This window comes from Aspergillus ochraceoroseus, assembly GCF_002846915.1.
Source record: "Aspergillus ochraceoroseus IBT 24754 chromosome Unknown P175scaffold_13, whole genome shotgun sequence".
Taxonomy (NCBI): Eukaryota; Fungi; Ascomycota; class Eurotiomycetes; order Eurotiales; family Aspergillaceae; genus Aspergillus; species Aspergillus ochraceoroseus.
In genome coordinates, this window is record NW_024468488.1 from 98,796 (window position 1) to 121,748 (window position 22,953).

Sequence of the window (22,953 nt, forward strand, 5' to 3'; positions counted from 1 at the left end):
GTTGCTATTGGTGCGGTCAATGTTGATTTCAGGGCCAATCTCACTGCTCTTAAATTACTAGGTAGGTACATAGCTCCAAATATCCGATACTTTGAATATTGACGCAGAGATATCATATCATAGTCCACTTTCATACTGTAGATGAGTTGATCTATTGTCCATTGCCATGGAATCCTGCTTGATTCCTGGAAATGAGAACGGCGGTTGTCTCGATTATTAATCAAAACAACCGTAATTACAATATATTACAATATATTACAATATATTACAATGTATTACAATGTATTACAATGTATTACAATGTATGACCACTGTATTACAATGTATGACCACTGTACCAGTGTAATCAGTATTGGTGACCGTATCGATGTAAGAAAAGCTGAGTCAGCATTGTTCCTGCTTGAACCTCTCGTCTGCTGCGACTCTGCGCACTCTCTCAGACGGTTTTGCTCTGTGTGCCTTAATTCAACTGACAAAAGACCCCCAGAAGTTCCAGCCAATCTGTTCTGGTCTGCGCTGCTTTCTCCCCGGTCTCGTGGTTGTCAACAGCATGGAGAAGGACTCGGAGCCGTCGCAAGCGCAACCGACTCCTGAGGAGCCCGTCCAGTCGATCGAGGGCGATGGCAAAGAGGATGGCCCCGCAAGCAGTGTTACCGATGAACAATATCGGTATATGATGGATGTTGTCATGGCAATTTATGAATTCAGAGAAGAAGAGTAAGTATCCGCCTTTTCTCTCCCTGGCTGCAATGCGTGGTGGTGTAGACGCAAAATCCCCTACATTGGGAGTGCGGAATTGATCGCAAATGGACGTTTACTCACACCCACGTTTCTGGATCGCAGTGGCCATGATCCTTCGAGACTCTTTCATCGCAGTGTCAACAAGCGCAATGTGCCGGACTACTATGATATTATCAAGGAGCCAATGGCGCTTAGCATCCTGAAACAAAGGATCAACAAAAAAGAATACAAGAAGTTCACGGATTTTGTGCGAGACTGCGCTTTGGTAAGATGGTCTTTCGAATACATGCATTTACCACTTCTGCTTGCTTATTTCTAACCTGGAATCGTCGCGACATAGATCCCCCATAATGCGCAAACCTATAACCGTCCCAAATCACAGGCATATGAGGATGCGCTCGTGATCAAGGTTCAAACCCCCCTCCCGCCTACCTAGGATGCGCACAGGCTGATAGTGTCTCAACTGAACAGGATGTTTTCATTGCGGAGTTCGAGAAGCTGGTCCAGCAGGGAATCATAACGGCTGAGGAAGCGCAACTCCCGGACCTCGGCGAGATCCCAGAGGCAGACCCTCTGCCGGAGGAGGAGGAAGAAGACGAAGAAGACGACGAAGATGACGAAGAGGAGGATGAATCCGATGATGATGGTCGTCGCAAGAAGAAACGAGGACCGCGCCCCGGGTTCAAGCGAGATAGCGCAAAGGACGACGGACACAAGTCTGCTGACCCTGAACAAAGAAAGAAACGAGGTCGCCCTCCACGTGTTGATACCCCGATGGAGGCGAGGATAAAGGCAGTTCTGAAGGGAATTCGAAAACTGAAAGCGCCTGGAAGTCAGCTCAAGGTGCGACATTTCGAGCGCTTGCCTGACAAAGGCACCTATCCCGACTACTACATCGAGACCAAAGACCCGATTGCTATCGACATCATCAAACGGAAGTCGAAACGCAAGAAGTACAATTCAGTGGACCATTTCATGAGGGATATGGACCTCATGTTCAACAATGCCAAGGCCTATAACCAGCCCGAGAGCCAGATCTACAAAGACGCCGTTGATTTGCAAATTGAAGCAAGAAGGCTCGCTGAGATTGAGAAGAAGAAACCCGACAGCGAATACCTAATGGAAGACGGGCGCCTTCCCCTCCCAGATGGAATTCTGTACAAGGGTGAGCTTTGGAAGGTTGGAGATTGGGTACATATTCAGAACCCCAATGATGTCACAAAGCCCATTGTCGCGCAAATCTACCGCACCTGGCAAGATTCAGAGGGCGAGAAATGGGTAAATGCCTGCTGGTATTACCGGCCTGAGCAAACTGTTCATCATTTCGAGAAGCACTTCTATCCTAACGAGGTGGTCAAGACCGGCCAGTATCGCGATCATCGCGTCGAAGAGATCGTCGACCGGTGCTTTGTGATGTTCTTCACCCGCTACAACCGTGGACGACCCAGAGATCTCCCTCCCGAGAAAGATGTTTATGTGTGTGAGGCTCGCTATAATGAGGAGAAGCACAAACTGAACAAGATTAAAACCTGGGCTAGTTGCCTGCCGGATGAGGTCCGGGAGAAAGATTATGAAATGGATCTGTTTGATGTCCCCCGAAGGATTAAGAAAATCCCCAGTCCCATAAAACACCTGCTCAAAAGCGATGCCAAAGAGACAGACGATCTACCCAAACCAACTTGGGGAGCGGAAAACGCGCCGCCTATTGTGGGAGCTGTTCACCGTCGTCCTCGGGATGAAAATGTAAGTTCGTTCTTTCTTGTGGTTCGCTCGACCCTGTTGTACTCACTGTATTTTTGCCAGGAATCCCCACCCCCAGAGCCAACACCCTCACCTCCTCCTATCATCCCTCAACCAGTTCTACCCCCAGCTCCTCGACATGCATCGATTAGCCAGGCACCTCCTCGGCCAGTTGTGGATGGTCAACCCAATACTCTCCTTCCCGGAACCAGCCCGGCTCCAGTGCGTTCGCCCGCCGCACCAGTCGGGGCCGTTCAACATTCGCCAGTCCCGGTTGCTCCTGTGGCGTATCAACAACCCCAAGTCGCGCCCGCCCAAGTCTACCAACCCGGACTACAAAGACGTCCTAGCGGCTATGTTCCCCAGAGTCCCGTCCCTGGAGCCTATAAAGCGACCCCTACTCCCCATACGTACGCTGTTCCCCAGCCGTCCGCATACTCTGCCTACCCTGGTGGCCGCATGCCAGCACCCGCAGCGACCGCATACAACCCTAATGCTCCTCGACCAGTTGAAGTATTTCACCTGAGCGACGCTGCCAACGCCGCGATTCCAGCGGATATCCGGGAGCAGTTCCATTGCGACGACCAGGGCCATGTGCTTTTCTTCTCCTGCCCGCCCCTGGACATTGGACCATCAGCCCAGCAGAAACTTGGGCATTCACTCAAGTACCTAGCTGCCAAAGAGGAACGTCGGAAGCTGGTCGAGGCCAAGAAACGCAAGGAGAGTCTTGAACAAGAGGAACGGGGGAGAGATGCCAAGCGCCAGCGAGCTGACGAGCAGACGGCCCTGGCAGCTCAAGTAGAAGCGGTGACAGCGGAAGCTCTTGACGCCATGACGAGCGGAATTATAAGTGGTACGGATCAGATCTACAAAGCGTTGTATGGGGAGAAGGCCGACGTAGCCCTGCAAGCAGACACCAAGGTACGCGAGCAACGAATCCAGGCAGAGCGCATCACCCAGGCAAAGACGGTACAAATTCAAGCGCAGTCAAAAAAGGCGAGTTTTGTGAGCCTTAAGGGCGGTTCTTTGTATATGGATGATATTGATCCTACCGTTTGAGGTGGTAAAGGTACCTTTCTTATTGCATCTCTTGTGTGGGGTTTGCCTTTGCAGTTATTAAATCGTCCAAAAAGTCGACATCTGATAGAAAAAGGAGGATTCTTTCCATGCTGTTTAATCGGTTACGGCGCATTTCCTAGGCCTTTTTTTTTCTTTTTAAACTTTTTGTATTTTATTTTATTTTATTATTTTATTTATTTATTTTCCAGGGATGAAACCTGCCGAGTCCTTTATATACTGGATCTGTATAGTTGCGTGTATCTCATAATCAAATGCATGAATTTCACCAGAATCACCCTGATCCTAATATTCCCAGGGTCTAGAGCATTTTATACGAGATTACTCCAAGATCACGATCTAAAAATAAGAGGGGCTTAGTGGTGAGGCCATCTGCACAGCCTTTTGTACTATTTACTCTCTTAACTTTCTAGTCTATCCTACCATCCAAAACCATTCCTCTATTTCCCGACATTAGGCACCTTTGGACTATCAAAATTGAGTGCCTGCTGAAGGATGAAAACTACAGAGTATGTTATAATTAATCTCCTGGATATCCCCCTTTTTTTTTAAGCCCCTGTGCCCCTAGATAGGATGCTAATGGTCGTCTAGGAGTAGAGTCAGTCTCCCTCCTCTACCTACATGGCAGGATTCACCCCCAACCCCTTCTTCCTGCAAGTCTCGAGCCTCGCAGCTACGATTGGAAAGCAAGAAATGGATTAAGATTGGCCCCAATTCTAGCCTCAAATCCGCCGAGGCTTATCACCCTCCGTGCAGCCAATAACCATCCGATGGAAGGAAAACTTCAACCCGCTAAGCATCTATGAGTCAATCAGACTACGGAGTACACGCTTAGCTACCTCCACCTAGACGGAAATATTAATGTCTGGGTAAGAAATTATGGGGACGGAGAATTCACAGATTGGCTGCGCCATGTATCTCTCGTATCTTGTGAAGGCACTAGTGCTGCAAAAAGGACACTAAATCTAGGCCCAGCGGGATTCCTGAAAATAACACACTGCAGTCTGGGGGCCAGGAACATGAAATAGGAATATTATAGCAGAGGCAAATTAGTCCGAGTGGCTTGGGCTCTGGCCCATTTGCTATTTAAGCCTCCTCTCCTGACCCTGACCCTGACCCTGATCCCTGATCCCCCATTTTTTTTTTTACGAAGTTCCATCCAACTATTTTCCACTCGTTCAGGTACATACATTGATCTCTCAAGTCTCTCTCTACATCTCAAACCGTCACAATGCAGTACAAGCTCCTCGCTACTCTCCTCTTCGCGGCTACCACCCTAGCCACCCAGACGGACACCACAACCGCAACTGCTACCAGTGTTGGCACCACCAGCACCGATGACTCCAGCACTGATGACTCTAGCTCCGACGACCTTAGCTCTGAACTGCTCGCTGATGTTCCTGTGTCCATTCTGACTGCGATTGAGTCGGCCATCCCAACCAGCTGGATCAACGAGATGATGACCCCGGCTTCTGAGTCTGCTTTCATCAGCCAGCTCGAAGCCGGCACCTACCCAGCCTGGTACAGCAGTCTCCCCTCCAGCGTCCTCGCCTGGGCCAGCCAATCCGGTGCCAGCTTTATCGCCGACTTGGCTGGTGCTACCGCAACCGCAACTGCAACCGCTTCAAGCGATGCATCGGAAGATGATACTAACACCTCTGCCTTCGTGACGAGCACCGTTGGCAGCCCGGTGTCTGCTACCTCGTCTGCGGTCTCTGGCACCGCCGCCGCCTCCTCTTCCGCCTCCTCCGCCCAGAAGTCTTCTCCCTCATCCTCCACCTCGACTGGTGGTGTCCCTGCTGCCACTGGTCCCGTTGCTATGAGTCTTGCTGGTGCGGCTGGTCTGCTGGGCTTGGTGATTGCTCTCTAGAGTGATATATATACTAGGGTTGGTTTCGGGGTTGCCGTGGGGGAGGGGTTGTTAACACGCTTCAATGTATTTGTATATACTTATTCATGGGGTAGGCCTCTATTTATAATTGAGCATTTCGGAGAGATCGCGAGATTCTTATCAATTCATTGACCGATCTAGTACGTATTTAATTAATCCCTAAGATCTTGTACCGCACACTCATACTCATGGTTCTGATGTCCAGCAGAGGCAATGTCTTTTTAGATTAAATAGTGTTGGACCGTAGGTACTCACCCAGTATCAGTTGCGACCTAATAAGTGTATTCATTTTCTTTTATGAAAGATGCAAGGAGCAGGGCAAAGGGTTTTTATATGTTTGTTTGGTTGAGGGAATCCATGGATCAAAACTATACCACTTTGTCAACCCAGCAAATCAACAACTTCACTTTCAAGGCCACTGACCTCAACACTTGACGTTACAAATCAAGATTAAAAACCTCTTCATTTTTTTTTATGCTCGAGATCTCAGACCTTTGGCAGCCAAATTCATTCCTTTGTGATGGGTAGCGTGGAAAAATACGGTTATACTGCCTCACGACATCGTGCAGTACACGCATAAAATGCTGAAGAAATTGCGGACAGGTTATTTGGGTCGTCGGCCCTCATCAGGGCCTCGAGTGACAGGTAAGGATCAGCCAGGGTAAGTGCCAATCCACTTGACGTGAACTGTCGACTCATAACTTCTCAGTCTGTGGTGGTTGACGGCAGCAGGCTACCCGGTGACGAGCGTGCGTATGCCTTCTCCGGTCCGGTTTCGTACCCGCTGATGATGCTGCATAGGGTGCATTGGGTTCAATAGCGCTTTCGTTCGAAATCTGCGGCATTACGCAGGCTGCGTTGGAGTCATATACTACCGATGGAGGAGCAGATATCCTGGGCATCTCTGATCCAGCATGGTCTGTTTGCTTCCTGTCATTAGCTCTCTCTTCCTATAGCTGATACCGTCACAGGGGAGTTGTTCTAAAAGCGTTCGCTATCGTATTTTCAATCGGAGCTTGGCTGACGATGGTATACACCATGGTATCGCCTCGCAGCACCCCAAGAGGATTCGTACCTGCTACAATCAGCTGGTTTTCCTCGGCTGTAATCCTTCTCATCTATATAGGCGTTATGGCACCTCGGGAAAATATCGGTCATTCGAACCGAAGCATCCAGTTTACACAGGGCTTCTTCTATACTACCTTTGCAGCGGGCATATGTCTCTTGATTGCGGTCTTTCTATCCGTCTATATATGCACTTCGTGGAAGCTGCATCTCGAGAGGGAGGATAGATATTCCATCGAGAACCCAGTGCTAATGGTACGAGTAATGATTTTCCAAGCCCACGTGCTGGCTGGAGCCGCCGTATTTAGTGCAGTTGAAGGATGGACGTTTATGAACGCAGTATACTGGGCGGACTACACGGTCCTTACTATTGGAATCGGGAACATCGTTCCAAAGACTCACCTAGGACGAAGTCTTCTTTTTCCGTACGCGACTCTCGGGATCATATTCCTTGGCCTGATAATTGGCGCGCTACAGTCCTATATCACTTCGCTAAGAACGATCAAACTGAGGTTGAAAACACAGAAAGTTTACCTTCAATATATACAGCAGCATCATCATTCTCATAGAAATACCCCACAACCCTTTTTTACTGGAAGCCCAGGGACATTTCCGCTCCCCAGGGAAGAAGACTTTAAGAGGTTACATCACCTTCAATCCCGATATACCTATCGCACGCGGTGGCACATCTTTCTCTTATCTACCATTACGCTGTTCTTCCTATGGTTTCTTAGTGCAGCCATCTTCCGCCGTTCCGAAGAAGGGGCGCATTGGACATATTTCGAGGCGTTGTATTTCACATATACTTCACTGACTACAATTGGATATGGTGATTTCTACCCTACAAGCAATTTCGGGACTTCCTTTTTTGTCTTTTGGTCGCTGCTTGCAGTGCCTGTCCTTACGTTTTTAATCAGTGAGATGGGAAATACCTTGCTGTCGGCTTTGAGGAAATATACGAACAGATTGATCTACTCTAAACGGCTACCGTTTCGCCGATTTTTGCGTCGCGAAAACGAGAACCACAACGCGCTCGATCCTGAAAAACAGCATCAAAGTGCTCACCTACGAGACGACGTACACTACGGCGAACATGATTCATCGACTCTCGACAGTCATCTCAGATACGATCTCACTAAAATTAGGCATAAGCCGATTGCCTATGCATTCTTACTGGCTCAAGAGGTTCACGCATTGGCGGAAACATTAAAGAGGCACCCGAAGAGACGGTACACGTACAAGGAATGGACAGAGGTGTTTGCATTACTAAACCATGACGCCTATGGAAAACCACATGGGAATGCACCTGCACCGCAGCAAACGAACACTTCTTCCGATCCCCTGGTTCCTAATCAGCTACGGCATGCCCATAATCCCGTGCTTTCTGGAACCAACGAGACTCTGTGGATCTTGGAGCATTTTGCAAGGAAGCTGGCTCTAGTGCTAGAGGAGAGGTTTGATACCGAAGATGAAAACAGCAGAAGCAGCAATGTCGAATAATAGCATCGCATAGATATCGAGTTTTATGCTCCATAGAAGCCCAGATTGGACCAAGCATACGGATCAAGTATACCGACCGCCTCCATGCATACCGAGCTGTATGGATCCGAACAAGGCTGAATACCATGCCACAAATACCTAAACAGAACAGATTACTCGGGATTAAATAATAACTGTTTTGGATGATATCTGGCTGTGATCTCCGTCGGTTGAGTAGGCTAAACCACGAATACTGTTCAGCGAGATAGCAGGATCTATGTTTTCTAGCATACCTAGTTTAAAGATATTAATTTAGGCTGTGTGAGTGTTAATATACCATTGATAATAAGTATAGGGCTACAGTTATACAGTATGTCTACTATTGATCAAGTACTGGAGTATTGAAGTGATAGTTATCCTCGGCACATAATTTCTAAGCTCGGTCCCGAAACATCCACTAGTTATATGCACTCCGGCCTCAAGTTCAAGTTCAAGCATAAGTTAATGGTTAGTATTCTTCCTTCCCATCTTCTACAACCTATCCCCCTACATTGAACTACAGAAAAAAAAAAAAAAAAAAAAAAAGAAAAAGAAAAAGAAAAAGAAAAAGCCCGTCACTGACCCACTTACCACTCTAGACGCCTCACCCCGCTTCCAACAAGCCAACAACAACATGACTACCCTCTCGCGCAAAACATACGCTATCGCAGGAATCCAGACTACGGTTTTCGGCCTCGATGAGCTCCCGCCCCAGGCCGCGGAGGTCGCGTGTCTCTGGCTGCTGCATCCGCGGCTCGCCACGCTGGAACGCATGACTGCCATTGCGACGGCGGTTATCGTCGACTGGAACAAGCGCATCCAGGAGGGTCGAGCGGGGCCAGGCCCATTGCCAAAGGGACTGATTGCCGTGGCGTTTGACCAGAGGAATCATGGGACGAGATTAATCGACCCCGTGTGTAATGAGTCCTGGAGGGATGGGAACCCGCGCCATGCCCAGGATATGTTTGCTATTTTTCGTAAGTTGATTGCTGTGCGAGAGAGAGAGAGAGAGAGAGAGAGAGTGTGTGTGTGTGTGTGTGTGAACTAATAAACCCCAAGAGGGCACCGCTCGTGACGTCTCCCTCTTAATAGACTACCTCCCCTCCTACATCTTCCCCCAACCCAACCGCCGCGTTAGCGAGAACCTCGTGCTGGGGATTTCCCTCGGCGGCCATGCAGCCTGGAGCTGCATTCTGCACGAGCCCCGCATCACCACGGGAGTCGTGATCATCGGCTGCCCCGACTATGTAAATCTCATGGCGGACCGGGCGCGCCTATCCAAGCTCTCCACATGGACCACCCCCGCGGGCGCGGGCGCGGGCGCGACGTTCCTCGGCTCGCAGGACTTCCCGGCCTCGCTCCTGGAGACCGTCGCGCGCTACGACCCCGCGAGTCTCTTCCTGAGCTACCTCGACCTGGGGGGGCCCGAGGCGCAACCCATCCGCGCTACCGACGCGCTTCCCGAGCCCACGGAGGCCCAGAAGGCGGCGCTGCGTCCCTTGTTCGCGCGCTGTCTGGCGGGGAAGAAGATCCTGAATTTGTCGGGGGGGCTAGATAAGCTGGTTCCGTACCATAAGGGGGAAGCCTTCCTGGAGTGGCTGAAGCGCGCGGTTGCGCCGGGCGAGGGGTGGTTTGCGGATTGCGCGGTTACGTTTGAGGATATCATTGATCGGGATGCGGGACACGAGGTCACGCCGGAGATGTTTGATGAGGTAGTGCGGTTTATTGGGGATACGCTTGCGGTTGGGGAGGAGGGGAACAAGGCCTATGTGAGGGAATCGAAGATTTAGATTTATCTTAGTAGATGTAGACTCATATATATATATATATATATATATACACATACATACATGTAAATGTACGTATACACATATACTCTGTAGGTATATATGTATCATACAGCAGGATATATACTACGGGATGTGATACCAAGACTAGGAACTAAATCACCTACGCAGCAAAGAGGAAAAAGCAAAGAGGAAAAAGCAAAGAAAAAGAAATCCCTCCTTTATGGTATTTTATTTAAATCAAGTGAGGTCGTTAAGGGCGTCCGGAGGCCAAACATAAATAAAACCCTTTGGTTGTAGATACACGGATCCCATGCGCCCGATCCGCATCGCCCACAGATGGAAGCTCGATCTTTCTCCTTAAAAAAAAATCAAAACAAAAAGGGAGAAAAAGTCGAGAATTCCCTCTCACGCCAGCCTTGTAGTCAGCTCAGCGTAGCACCTCTGCTCCGCTCCACGTCCTCCCAAGACATAAAAAAAAAAAAACGTGCTTTTTTTTTTTTTTTTAATTCTCTAGGTACTTCATTTAAGCAACCAACTCAATGACACCACCGGCCTCCTTGATCTTCTGCTCAGCATCCCGGCTGACGTATCTGGCGCGCACGACGAGAGGAACCTCAGGGAGACGGCCCTTGCCCAGGACCTTGGAGTAGCCGAGGGAGAGGAGGTCAATGACGGGGGCAGTGTCGGTCTTCTGGCCGCTCAGGTAGGCGTCACGGGTCTCAGAGGGGACGAGGGACCAGAGCTATACAAGCAGAAGTTAGCTTTTTTTTTTTTTGTTTTTTCCCCCCTTTTCCCACCATATTGTATCCGGTTTTAATTCCATTCCAACTAACAACCAACTCCATTCACTCAGTTTGCATATAAACGTACCTTGTCGACGTTGATGGTGGGCTTCCAGAACTGCTGGTTGGTCTTGTGGAAGTACCTCATACCAACCTTACCGAAGTAACCAGGGTGGTACTTGTCCATGTTGGTGCGGTGGTGGTGCTGACCACCGGCCATACCACGACCACCGGGGTGCTTACGGTGCTTGCCAATGCGACCGTAACCGGCGGACACATGACCGCGGCTAAAAGAAAAAAAAAAAAACACAAGTCAGTCTCAAGTCTCAAGTTTCAAATTCCGCGGGGTTTAATTGTATAGTGGTGGTGGTGGTGGTGGTGGGTTTATTTCTTCTATTCTTTCTCGTGCATGTGCATTTGGGTCCACTGTACAAAGTGAAGTGTAGGAACGATTGTGGTCGGCCGGAGAGCAGATTCCATTCAATTTCGACTTCGATATCGATATCGAACATCTTTGCAAAAACTCGAGTCTTTCTCTCTTTTTTTCTCTTGCCTTCCGACTCTCCGGCTCTCCGACAATTCGACTCCGACAGCGACGACTCCGACAACGACAACGACGATGTAGAAGGAAAGAAAAAAAAGGGAGCTCGTGCGACTCACTGTTTCCTTGTCTTCGAGAAACGGGTAGGCATCTTGTCGACGGTGCTGGTGCTCGACAAGACCGGTGGTTGTTTGGCGATAGGGATGCGGTCGTGGGTGCTGCTCGAACTCGGGAGGTTGAAATCAAGGGCTGCGGGACGGCTAGAGTGTGCGCTAACGGGGGTTCGCTTGCCCTAGATTAGGGCAAGGGTTTGGCCCTCTTGAAATGTCTTGGCATCGGTACCTTCTTGGTCAGGTGTCATTATTCCGAATTAGGAAGTCTTCCTTAGTGACCCAAGTCCTACAGGAACATTGTAATTCCGATATCATCGACGAGGTTGCTCGAGGTGAATTATTTTAAAGAGTTCTCGATATAGATCCATGATACATCCGTGTTATGTTTTCGAGGCAAAGAATCTCCCAAGCCTCTCCACTATCGCTCCAGTTGGTAATGCCAACGTCCCATCCATCCCCTGTTTAATCCACCCCGGGAGTTTGGCTTGGATGTTCGGTTTCCCATACCGCTTATCAATAAGAACAATCGCAGCATAATCATTGCGATGCCGTATAGCCCGTCCGATGCACTGATTGACCGCGCGCATACAGGAGTTTTCATAAAACTCTCTGCCGGCCGCCTTGGCAGCCGCCCTTCGATTCTCTTCAGAACCAGCGGCCGAAGCGGACCTCTCCCTTGCATACGCCTTTTGTTCGATATACTGGATCTTGGCCTGCCACACGGCACTCTTGATATTCGGAAAAGGCAGCCCAATGATGAGCACGCCTCTACCGAGTTTATCTGAGAAATTGATCCCCTCTGATAACTTTCCGCCGACGACGGATAGAAGGAGTGCTCCCTTTCCGTTGCGGTCGGATTCAATCACGTTGGTGTACTGTTGGAGAAGCTCGTCCGTGGTGGTTTTCATTTCTCGGGATTCGTAGAGAATCGGTTTCTCGTCCTCCATGAGACTGTAGAGGGTTTGGCTCTTCTGGTCTCCTGCGACGGCCTTTTTCCAGACGTTTAGGACTCGTCCTAGGTATTCGTAGCTGGGGAAGAACGCGACGACGCCGTCTGGGATTGTACGGCATAGTCTCGCGATGGTGCGACCGAGGTCTAGTATCTACGGTTCAAATGAGAAACAACAGAACAGGGAAACTTGACAGGTAGAAAGGGAAATGGCCAGGAGAGATTGCTTACGGTCTTTTCGGAATCTCGACCCTCAAAGGTAAAGTCGAAATCCGAACCAAGAATACCCCGTGAGAGCGTATGCGCGGTTAGATTCTCCCGGGGAATGACATGGCCATAGCTAAAGGTTCTCAGACGGTCCTCGGGGATATAGGAGAAAAGGTGGTTCATATAATCAGACATCTGCAGCTGGTCAGAGAAACAAACCCAAAAAAAAAAAAAAAATATTACACCAGACAAATAGGTATTCGTACGGGAGACATGGTTCCGCCGGCTAATATGACTGCTCTTGCATCCTCAACGATCTCGCGGAAATGATTTGTTGGGTCGAGAAGCATGTAGTTCAGCTGGATGTCCCCTTGGCTCTTCATATAAAATAGTTGACCTTCGGCAGAGGGATTCATCAACGGCAGCAAAAAACTTTGTATATGGAATAAAACCGGCACCGTGGCTTTTGGGTTTGTTTGAGGATTGTCTTTTTTCTGAGAAAACTCCACGTAGCCATCCACCTTTCTGGCTAGTTTGCTTTCCTGTAGGTAACGGGATAGTTTGTAAGGATTGATCTGGTCAACTCCCTTCCCGGACATCAGGCCAGAGGGAAGAACAGAGCCTTCAGGACCTTGCTTTCCATTCAGAATAGACTGAAGGTGGTCCGCAATGGAACTGACAAGCCGAATAACCTGAGCAACATAACTGCGATTCTTTCCTTTTAGGCGTGCCTTGAACTTTCGAGCATACGTTGTGAGCTGGAAAATCGAGGTTCGGAGTTGAGCTAGTGTGACCGTGACCGAATGAATGCTGGATATTGCATCCATGAGGTTATGGGCTTCGTCGATAATGACGATGTGGTTTTTCACGGAGAGATTCAAGGCTTCCCGAGCCGATCGTTGAAGGAGCAGAGGGTATGGCAGGGTTACAATCTGGCGCATTAGCAACGATCTTTCAGAAGTTGAGTGACAACCTACTTCACTATTGTTGATGGCCGGACGAGAAGCATAGTAGGGACATATTCCAATCTTTTTGCCAAGTTTGCCCAAATCCTCAATGTCCTTGACTGATGCCAGCGCATGATCTCGGAACAGCGAGACTTTGGCTTCATCTTCTTTTGATGGTAGGAAGGGACATTTTTGCTGTGCCGCGGTGCTTGGTTGCTGGAGGTCCAAGCAGCGTTCGTTGATCGCGGTGGCATTGCCCAACGCAGCGACGCGAGGGTTAATGCACAAGTTTTTTCGAGACCCAAGAGATAAATGTTTGATTCGCTCCCCTAGGTCGTCGTCCGCGGAAGAATTGAGGTTTAACTCGTCGGGGATGCTCGACGGGAGAGTGATACGTCTTAATTCGCCTGCGAATTGCATCAGTTGTGAATGCGTTCTCGAGCAATAGAAGATCCGCGTATCATCTTCTTCGTCCGCGTCTGATGTAGCCTTTGCCGAGCCGTGTCCTTTGAGGCGTTGGAGTAACTCGAGCGTGCTAGAGGAAAGTCCGCTTGAGGCAGCAGAGTTATTCACGGCTGCATTCGGTTCGTCGCCCTCACTTTCGTAGTCATCGAGGGCGAACTGGTCATCATCTTCAACTGCTCCACCTGTTAGAGTAGTGATTTTCTAGAGACCGAAGAGTCAGCATTGCGTGCCTCGGGAAATCTCGAAAACCCCCAATACCTGTCGTTTCCTCGGACCTTCCTCGAGCGCCGCTCGTTGCTTTTCTTCTTCCCTCTTTATCCGTGCGAGTCGCTGTTCCAGCTCCTTTCTTTTGTCCGTGATGTTGCGGCTTGCTTCCCGTTTTGCGAATTCGACCATCCATTCCGGTTCATCATCGTCACCTACAACGGTCAACAATATAGACAGGTTGGAGGAAGCGATAGCATACAAGTGGCATGGTTGACTGTTTCTAGCAGTGATTTGCGCTTGTGATCACGTAGCCACGTCAAAGAGCCACATATAAGGCTGAGAGATTTCCCCTATGTAAATCAGCAGGTGAAAGAAAAGCCATCACGAGATGGTTACTTACAGTGCCTAAGGCCATGCATGACATGACATATTAGATTAGGTAGGCTTTATCGAATGAGCTTGGACAATGGCTGGCTTACCAGTCGGAGACTCGAAGATGGCGACTTTGCCTTCTTCTAGACAGGTATACAAGGAGTGCATGAATTGGAGTTGAATGTCATATGGGGAGTAAGGATGGTGGAATTTCTCATTGGAGGGTTCCATGTTGTTCAGTTTCCACTTTTTAAGTATCTAGGGTCCTATATCGCGTTTAGTGACTAGATTCCCACTTCCTGAGCATGACAGTCTCATTGTTTAAAGAGCTACGCCAGGATATGTATTGGACAGGAGGGTGTTTAACCTTAGATAGTGTAGTTAGGATAAAATGTAGCTATACAGGACTCTGCCAGGGGTTCCTGTCCCAGCTGCCGCCGCTTTTAGATTTCAGCACGCAGAGTGGAGTCATGTGAGATGATTGCTGCTTACTAATTGCTTAGTAACTACTATGTAGTTATAGTTCCGCCGATGTACGGAGTATTGAACAGCTAATATGAGCCCTCTCATGCCCTGCGGATATCGCTCTGCTACTGAATTCTGCTTCGACTCTCTTAACTAGTATCATAGGGTAGTCTCCCATGGACTGAATCTTTTCTGCGCCTTATTACGAACACGAATTGCTCTCGATATCACTCTACTACGGACTCTTGCCTCCGTCCGCAAGCGGTTCCACATGACTAGAACTGAATTAGGCCAACTAAGGTCGTTCAAGTCCTTGCCTGGAATATCCTCGATGAATGAATCTAGACAAAATTCCCGTATTGCAATTGTTTCTCTTCATCAGGCTACTTTAGCTTGTAGACGGCAATCACACGCACTCCTGCAAGTTCAACCCGGGAGCTTTAACCAAAAATTCAACTTTATGGGGTCTATCATAAACAAACTGGTCGTAAATTTCACCTCCGCGTCTTGCCAGATGCCTCGAGCAGTAATTGTTCGAGTTTTACCAATACCTTGCTGCAACCACAAGTATACTGGATATACTTTAACTCGCCCATTTTGACCTAGAAGGTAAAGTCCATCAGGCTGAGATATGGGGATATTCGTCTCCTTGCGGTTTTGTGAACCAAGCAAAATTCACCTGTTTTAAGTAACCGCTGTTCCTAGGTATCCATGGATATTACTCCGTACTCGTCAGTCAAATATCTCATCGTATCTCCTAAAACTTTTGATGGAGACGCGAACCGATATACCTTGCTTGTCACGGAAAAGGGGGTCGAACTCTCCAGGAGAATGTTAGCCCCGAATCAATGCACAAGAGTGTGTATGGAACTGATGGAGAATTCAGGCCTCCTTGACTGGATGAATGGAAAGTGCGCTAATTTACATTCTGATATCAATTAACGAATACGTGGAAATATATTCTTAAAAAGGAGATCTTTCTATGAAGCATGATTTCAAGATTTAACTGTGGCTGAGGTTAACAGGACTCTAGTCATTCATATCGATCGAAGTCATTAAACTAGGTACGAGTAGTATAGGAGTATTCTTTCCCCCATCATGCAATAATTCATCTCTATTTCCTCTGAAATACCACCTTTTAACTATTTATATACTTGATAGTTAGAGTACTGCGCCCTGTTTAACTATTCCACTGAATTGGTGCGGGGTTTTCGGAATAACGTCTTTCTCAAACCACAGACCAATTCATTCCGCTCTTTTTTACTCGAGTATCATCTTCATCTTCTTCTCTTCATTAGCATCATCCGCATCATCATCAGCTTCTTCTTCTTCTTCTTCTTCTTCTTCTTCTTCTTCATCTTTATCTCCTTCATCTTTATCTCCTTCTTCCCTCCTTTCCCTAAATGCCCTCGAATCGAACCTAAATCCTCCATAGCTCGAGTCAGCCTCCGGAGACAAACAGATTATTGGCAGAAAAAAAAGATATTAATACACTAATAACAATTCCAATAAAACCAAAACCCCCTGAGGAAACAGAAAAGAGTTAAGTAGGAGAATTCGAACAATGAATCAACCACCACCACAGGGCCGTGGTCAGCCACGGCTGGGGGCTACATGGTATCCAGGGGGTCAAGATGACTTTTACATGCCTGAAGTCATCTCCCCCTCCCCCCAAAGGTGCGTCCGCTTTCTTACTTGTTAAAAGGGTCTGGCCCCTCATCGTGTCTTAATTTCATCTATCCCGTCAACAAATTCTCCCGGAGAAAAAAAAAAAGGAGGAATACAAAAATAAAATCCCCCCCCCCCCCCTCCCCCCTCCCCAAAAAACACTAAAAAAAATCCCTAGCGTGTTGGGCTGGATGTATTGCTAATTGAAGAAACAAACAATAATAATTACCTACTAGCAGGGTTATGCCCGAAGTCCCGGAGAATATGCAGGACAATATCGCTCATCTGGAACATGAGGCCCGCACCCCCCATCGCGTCCAGCAAGGCCCCGTTCAGTATGATCGCTCGCATTTCCCCGAGCGAACTTCTTCGGTGTCTGTAGTTCAGAGTCAACCTCTTCACTCCGGCTACGAAGCTACTCACTACGAACAGTCCGCTGCCGTGTACGACGACGCCATGGACTCTCCCAACTTCTCGCCCTTCCCTGTCTTACGGAACCCGCCCCCAAATGTCCCTCCTACTGATCAACAACGAGAGGCGAATTTGGAGAAGGCGCGTCTGCCGGTCTTGTCCTCCAACGACCCGGAGATGCAGCTCGCCTGGGCTCAGGATACCCTCGCGTACGTCGAGGTGGCCATGCAGAATGAGGCTCGTTTGTCCTTGATCCAACCCCCGCGCCCGCAGACTCCTCGGGTCGAGCGGCAGCTGAGAAATGATGCGATGAACGTCGTGAACTTCCTGGCCGACCAGTACCACCCCAAGGCTGAATTCATCAAGGGTATGTGGTTGGAATTTGGCAAGTTCGGATACCGGGTGGATAAGAAGGGGGCCTTCCGCGCTTATTCGAGAGCTGCGGAGAAGGGCTATGCAAGGGCGGAATATCGCATCGGCATGCAGTTTGAAAGCTCTGGGGAGCCGGACAAGGCCATCAGACACTATGAAAAGGGGGTTGCTCTGGCAGATTCCGCGTCCTATTATGTAAGTTCTCCCCCGTCTTTTTTCCTCACGCCAGGTAGATCTCGCATGCTGATGTTCATTCGCTATAGCGCTTGGGTATGATGATTCTCCTTGGTCAGCATGGCCAGCGCCAGGATTATCGGACCGGTCTCGAATATATCAGTCTCGCGGCGCAATCCTGCGATGAAAATGCGCCCCAAGGAGCTTACGTACATGACCTTTTTTTTTTTTTTTTTTTTTTTTTTTTTGCCGCATCCCCCCCTCGATATTTTTTATTCGCATTACTAACAATGGCATAGGTTTACGGCATGCTTCTGGCACGCGAACTCCCCCAAGTCAGTGTCCCCGAAAGCTATCTCCCTCTCGATCTCAACGCCGCTCGCGTGAACATTGAAAAAGCCGCGTATCACGGGTTCGCCAAGGCACAGGTTAAGATGGGGGCGGCATATGAGCTGTGCCAGCTTGGCTGTGACTTCAATCCCGCGCTGTCCCTGCATTACAATGCGCTTGCGGCACGTCAGGGCGAGCCCGAGGCCGAGATGGCTATCAGTAAATGGTTCCTTTGCGGCCACGAAGGAGTCTTCGAGAAGAATGACGAATTCGCCTTCATTTACGCGCAGCGCGCCGCCCAGAGTGGGTTCCCTACGGCCGAGTTCGCCCTGGGATACTTCTACGAAGTCGGAATCTTTGTCCCAACCGACATCAAAGAGGCCAAGAGCTGGTACGCGAAAGCAGCCGCCAGCGGAAATAAGGATGCCACGAGCCGAATCGACAGCATCTCCCGTTCAAAGACGCTATCCCGCAGAGACCACGAGCAGGTGGCGATTGCACGGATCAAGTCCCGGTATGGATCCCACCAAGGAGGCGAACCCGACGCAATGTCACCCGTTCAAGAGAACCTGGAGATGCCGGACCCCTCGAGGATCAGCCTCTCAGACAACCCCCAATCGGCCGCTCCATACCCTGACCGACAACCAATGCCCCACGGCCGGCCTGGGTACCCCCCGTCGGGTTACGGAATGCCCGAGCATCGTCCCAGCTCGGCCTTTGGCATTAATCCGAACATTCGCTCTGATGCCCCTCAATACAACCGTGCGGCGTCTTATGGACCCGGACAGATGGGTTACCGTCCCGGCCCAGGAGGTCCTCCGGGAGGTCCTCCCGGCGGGCCCCCAACCAGCGGTCCACCACACTCCGCACCAGGCACGCCCAAACTCGACATTGGATACTCTGCGCCTCTTGACCCCCAGAAGGACATGCGGAGACGCCCCCAGCGCCTTGAAAATGTTCCAGACCGAAAGCCCGCCCGCACCCCGGTTGGCGGCCATCCTCATGGCAGCGGCGGCGGCGGCCCGGTGGGCTCCCCCCGACATTCCCCTCAGTCAGCCAATTTCCCCCCGCGCAGTGAATCTATTCCATCTTCCAGTGCATCGTCGACGACCCCGAAACCCTCTGCACCCTCCACGGCGCCTGCTGCGGCTCAGAAGCCCGCCGCTGCCGCGAAGCCCGGCTTACCAGGCAAGGGTCCTAAGACCTTTGAGGAGATGGGAGTTCCAGCTGCCCAGAAGGACAGTGATTGCGTACGTTTTGTCCTTTTTCTTCTGTTCTCTTTGACAAAAATCTAACTAACGTCTTCTAGATTGTCATGTGATACCCTGCGCATTATCTTTTTGTCTTTCTTTTCTTTTCTTTTTTTTTTTTTTGCATGTGCATTACTATTTCTTCGTTTCTTGTTTGTAAAAAACCGAAATTAACCAGACTGGTCTCTTCATACTTCGTAACATGGGTAATTAATTTCCCCGATGAAGATCATCCTACGGGAGATGGGTTTGGACTGGTGGAGAATGGACTTGTTCGAGCTCTTCTTCTTCTTGCAAGCTTTGTATAGACAGCAGCATTTTTGAGCAGCGCATTTATTGACATGTTCACGTGATAATTCTCGTCCTGTCTCATCGACTGGAGCCACCTACTTTAATCCACCATTCATTCATCCCATCATCATACTCGAATACCCGCATATCCATTATGGTACCGAAAAAGACCCGTACGCTTGCAGATGGTACCGCAATGATTCTCGACTACCTTCGTGAGTATGCCCGTCAATATTGCAGTCCCATCAACCTGACGCGTGGAGAACTAGGGAAGCAGAAGTATGTCCCACTCGTCAATCCTGCATCATTGTCTTCTTAACCAACAACGATCGATGATAATATAGCCGTCCTTACTCGGTGGGGTCCTCTGCAGTCTGCCAAACTTCTTAATCCAATACGTTCCTAGGCCATTGATATCTCAGCCAATCTGCATAAAAAAGTCACCAAGGGCGAGTGTGCACTCACCCCCTAACCCACCCCCCAGTCTAACCGATAAAAAGCATACGCCATCAAAGCGCTTCGGGAACTGCACCAGAACAAAGAGATCGAATGTCGTGTCGCCGGTAAGCCCGTCGAACCTCTACACAGCCTCACTGGACTAGAACCAGGTTAATACCCGAACCAGGAAAACAAACCGTCTATCACGCTCTCCAAGAAGCACCTGACGAAACCACGGCCTCGACGGCGGCGGCCATGGACAAAGAAATCCAACGCCTCCAAGAAGAGCTGCGGTCCCTGAAAGAAAGAGAAAAGAAAGCACAGGCGGAGTTGGCGCTCCTGTGCGCTACCCCTCTACTCTCTGAGCTGCGGAGCGAGGTACTCAGCCTGGAAGAAGAAACCGGGACACTTTCTGCATCCGTGGCCCAGGCGCAGGGGGAGGATTCGGTGCAGGTGTCCGCGCAAGAAAAGGCCGAGGTGATTAGGGACTGGAAGTTCTGGCAGAGACAGGCGAGCGTCCGTGGTGAGATCTGTCGGGATCTGTGGCGGAAGTGTTCGGAGACGCTGCCGGAGGATATGACTCGGGAGGAGCTTTGGGTAATATGTTCTTTCACAGGTGATAGTTAGTTAACTAGGGCTGTGCTGACGGGTTCTAGGAGCATTTAGGTCTGGAGGGGCCTTTTCTGAATTGATGTTGCATTTTTCCTGTCTGTATACGGAGTCTGCTGTCTTGAAGAAGCGGAACCAATCTGTATTGAAAAGATTCCCAGCAATCATTACCCTCGTTTCCTTCTCCCCCTCTTTTCTCATCTTCCACCCTTCATAAACCCTTACCTACCACCCTCCAAACTACCTAGATACCGTTGCACCCAAGCCCAATCCAAGACACATAGAGAGTTCTCCGGCCACAATCCGCGAGAAGGAGTTCAGGGAGGAGACCCGGTGTTTCAAGGCCTTTGAATTCTGCATCCTGAAAGAGAGAAAAGAGAGAAAGATATAAATGTATAAATAGAGGGGGGTAACATCACGAATCTACGAAGCCACGAAGCCACGAGTACGAGTTCATCCAGGAAGTGAGTAGTAGGTAACGATATTACTCTGCGTACTAGATATTATCTTGAATATATGTAAGGATAGGCAGTCTTGAGTCTTGGATTGGATTATTTGATTATACTTGGCATTCATTGGTACGAAGTAAGATATAAAATAATGTATTTATACCTAGTTCGTTGTTAATTGAATACAAATTGATTTGATCTGTATGTATATACTCATAGTATACAGGGTATTAACTTGACCAGAGCCTCCAACTAGCAAGCAAGCAAGCAAGTAAGCAAGTAAGGAAGAGAAGAGAAGAGAAGAAAATTATCGCGTTCGCTTCGTATCCCCCCCCCGGGAACAAGTCGCCGTCGCAGGCCGTTTCTGCCCCAAGATACTCATCGACGACGCAGACTCGGCGGCGCGAACCAGCGCCGCCAACTTGAGGATATAAGCTCGCGGCGCCCGGTTCACCTCGTTCTTATGCAGAAGGGCGCGCAGCTTCTCGCGGAACTGGTGCAGATCCGAGCCCGCCAGGTGCTCCAGCGCATCCAGAACAAAGCACTCCTCGTCGTCGTGCGTCGTCTTGCCGACTAGCTGCTGGTACAGGTTGCGCTGGTCCTCGTCTTCTTCTTCTTCTTCTTCTTCTCTCTCGCCGGGGAAGCTGGCCCGGCCCCAGCGGGTGCTGCCGCCGTCCAGGGCGTCCTTGTTGCGGCGGCAGATCTCCTCGAGTAGCGTGACGAGGGCCTTCGCGGCGCCCTCCATGCCGTGCGGGGCCCGCAGCGCCAGGTTGCGCTGGATGCGCGCGACGTTCTCTTGGAGTTGCGTGGCGAGGGCGCTGGTCATGGCCTCGATCTTCCGTGGCGTGGGCGGAGGAGGAGGAGGAGGAGGAGAAGGAGCGGCGGCTGGGTGGCAGGACCGGTCGAAATCCAGGAGCAGCTTGCGTGACTGCTGCTGCACTTTGTCAAAGTAGATCGCGGCGCAGGCTCCCGCGGGCATGGCCTTGCAGAGGCTGGCGAACACGTTGACGTCGTGCACGGCCAGTCGGAACATCGTTGCTTCGAAGTCGCCCTGCACCACGCATTGCTCGGGGGTCCGTGGTGGATGATGAGGGTGTCCTGTGCTGCTGCTGCTGCGGTCGTCGTCGTCGTCGTCGTCGATGAGGTCCGGACGGAACTCCTCGGGGAGGATGGACGTGCTAAAGGCAGACATGATGTCGCGGACTTTCTGCGCACGGCTCATGCCGCCCTCGAACTCGGAGCGCACATACGGCCAGTTGAGCTGCACGGCGACGGTTTCGAGCTGGCCCGCGAGGAGACGTTCGATGCGAGTCAGGGTGCACGGGTGTCCGTCACTGGAGAGGAGGAAGCCGGAGGGAAGAGGAAGAGGTAGAGAGATGAATTGGCCATGGAGTTGATCAAGCAGCCACTGTTCATTAGCTTGCTTTCTTTTCTTTTTGACGCACACACACACACACACAAAACTGGCAAACAAACTTACAAAAATATGAGGACAAGCCACGTCCGATCTGCTCTGAAAGGTCGAGCAGGTGCAGGTGTAGGAATCCGAGTCGAGATGCACTCGAGGCCCTTCTGAAAAGACAAACTCATACCCTGTCCGGGACACACTGCAGCTGAGGACCTCGAATCTCGTCGTGAGTCCAACCAACGCGCGCGCCTCTGCGGACGCATCCAGCTGGGAAAGATCATAGCTGATGCCAGACTTGCCGTGAACCACGGTCCGTGGTCCAGTTGAGTCCCTCTCTTCACTGGTTGTCTGCATCAGTTTTCCGTCTCTGTCTCTGTCTCTGTCTCTGTCTCCGTCTCCGTCTCCTTCTCCTTCTTCTTCTTTTTCTTCTTCTTCTCTTGTGGTGTGGCCGGGTCGTCGTGATGGCTCTCGTCCAGAGCGAGAATCAAGCATATCGCCACCGATAGAGAGCCTGCGAAACTGTCTCATTAAACACGAAACAAAATTCGCCCTAGGTCCAGTTCTAGGGCAGGCAAATGTTTTTTTTTTTTGACAGGTTGACAGGGACTCAAATCTGTATAGAGTTTGCTCCCGAACCACGGGAAGAGAGAGAAAAAAGGGCGGGTACCCCAACCCCGACAAGT

At 50.0% G+C, this 22,953-nt stretch overlaps 8 protein-coding genes across 8 annotated transcripts; 6 read left to right on the forward strand and 2 right to left on the reverse strand.

Annotated features, from left to right (window-relative positions):
• The first annotated feature begins 453 nt into the window (after positions 1-453).
• P175DRAFT_0505348 (putative RSC complex subunit (RSC1)) lies at positions 454-3,827 on the forward strand. The gene is made up of 5 exons (XM_040898075.1): positions 454-717; positions 844-1,006; positions 1,082-1,150; positions 1,213-2,484; positions 2,545-3,827. The coding sequence occupies exons 1-5, from the start codon at positions 551-553 to the stop codon at positions 3,538-3,540; spliced, it is 2,667 nt and encodes an 888-aa protein (XP_040748359.1). The 5' UTR covers positions 454-550; the 3' UTR covers positions 3,541-3,827.
• A 728-nt stretch (positions 3,828-4,555) lies between these two features.
• P175DRAFT_0118937 (uncharacterized protein) lies at positions 4,556-5,638 on the forward strand. Its single transcript, XM_040892371.1, has one exon. It carries the CDS (start codon positions 4,790-4,792, stop codon positions 5,426-5,428), a length of 639 nt encoding a protein of 212 aa, XP_040748360.1. The 5' UTR covers positions 4,556-4,789; the 3' UTR covers positions 5,429-5,638.
• Positions 5,639-6,162: 524 nt separating this feature from the next.
• On the forward strand, positions 6,163-7,441 carry P175DRAFT_0413602 (potassium channel family protein; the record flags this gene model as incomplete). Its single annotated transcript, XM_040893065.1, has 3 exons — positions 6,163-6,198; positions 6,251-6,366; positions 6,421-7,441. Coding segments are annotated over 3 exons (1,173 nt in total), but the record flags the coding sequence as incomplete, so codon positions are not given.
• A 1,166-nt stretch (positions 7,442-8,607) lies between these two features.
• Positions 8,608-10,062, forward strand: P175DRAFT_0505350 (uncharacterized protein). The gene is made up of 2 exons (XM_040898076.1): positions 8,608-9,009; positions 9,092-10,062. The coding sequence occupies exons 1-2, from the start codon at positions 8,667-8,669 to the stop codon at positions 9,820-9,822; spliced, it is 1,074 nt and encodes a 357-aa protein (XP_040748362.1). The 5' UTR covers positions 8,608-8,666; the 3' UTR covers positions 9,823-10,062.
• A 283-nt stretch (positions 10,063-10,345) lies between these two features.
• On the reverse strand, positions 10,346-14,829 carry chl1 (DNA helicase; the record flags this gene model as incomplete). The annotated part of the gene is made up of 9 exons (XM_040899111.1): positions 14,513-14,829; positions 14,085-14,329; positions 13,388-14,027; positions 12,681-13,297; positions 12,439-12,609; positions 11,703-12,361; positions 11,265-11,309; positions 10,693-10,891; positions 10,346-10,564 (listed from the first exon to the last, which is right to left on the reverse strand). Exons 1-9 carry the CDS (start codon positions 14,634-14,636, stop codon positions 10,346-10,348), a joined length of 2,919 nt encoding a protein of 972 aa, XP_040748363.1. The 5' UTR covers positions 14,637-14,829.
• Positions 14,830-16,434: 1,605 nt separating this feature from the next.
• On the forward strand, positions 16,435-19,146 carry P175DRAFT_0496707 (putative chitin synthase activator (Chs3); the record flags this gene model as incomplete). The annotated part of the gene is made up of 5 exons (XM_040896140.1): positions 16,435-16,547; positions 16,778-17,516; positions 17,585-17,704; positions 17,795-19,075; positions 19,135-19,146. The coding sequence occupies 5 exons, from the start codon at positions 16,435-16,437 to the stop codon at positions 19,144-19,146; spliced, it is 2,265 nt and encodes a 754-aa protein (XP_040748364.1).
• Positions 19,147-19,710: 564 nt separating this feature from the next.
• Positions 19,711-20,503, forward strand: P175DRAFT_0505356 (putative TBP interacting domain protein). The gene is made up of 2 exons (XM_040898077.1): positions 19,711-20,401; positions 20,471-20,503. Exons 1-2 carry the CDS (start codon positions 20,060-20,062, stop codon positions 20,489-20,491), a joined length of 363 nt encoding a protein of 120 aa, XP_040748365.1. The 5' UTR covers positions 19,711-20,059; the 3' UTR covers positions 20,492-20,503.
• Positions 20,504-21,169: 666 nt separating this feature from the next.
• P175DRAFT_0488288 (uncharacterized protein) lies at positions 21,170-22,654 on the reverse strand (the record flags this gene model as incomplete). Its single annotated transcript, XM_040895694.1, has 2 exons — positions 22,343-22,654; positions 21,170-22,270 (listed from the first exon to the last, which is right to left on the reverse strand). Exons 1-2 carry the CDS (start codon positions 22,622-22,624, stop codon positions 21,170-21,172), a joined length of 1,383 nt encoding a protein of 460 aa, XP_040748366.1. The 5' UTR covers positions 22,625-22,654.
• Positions 22,655-22,953: the final 299 nt, after the last annotated feature.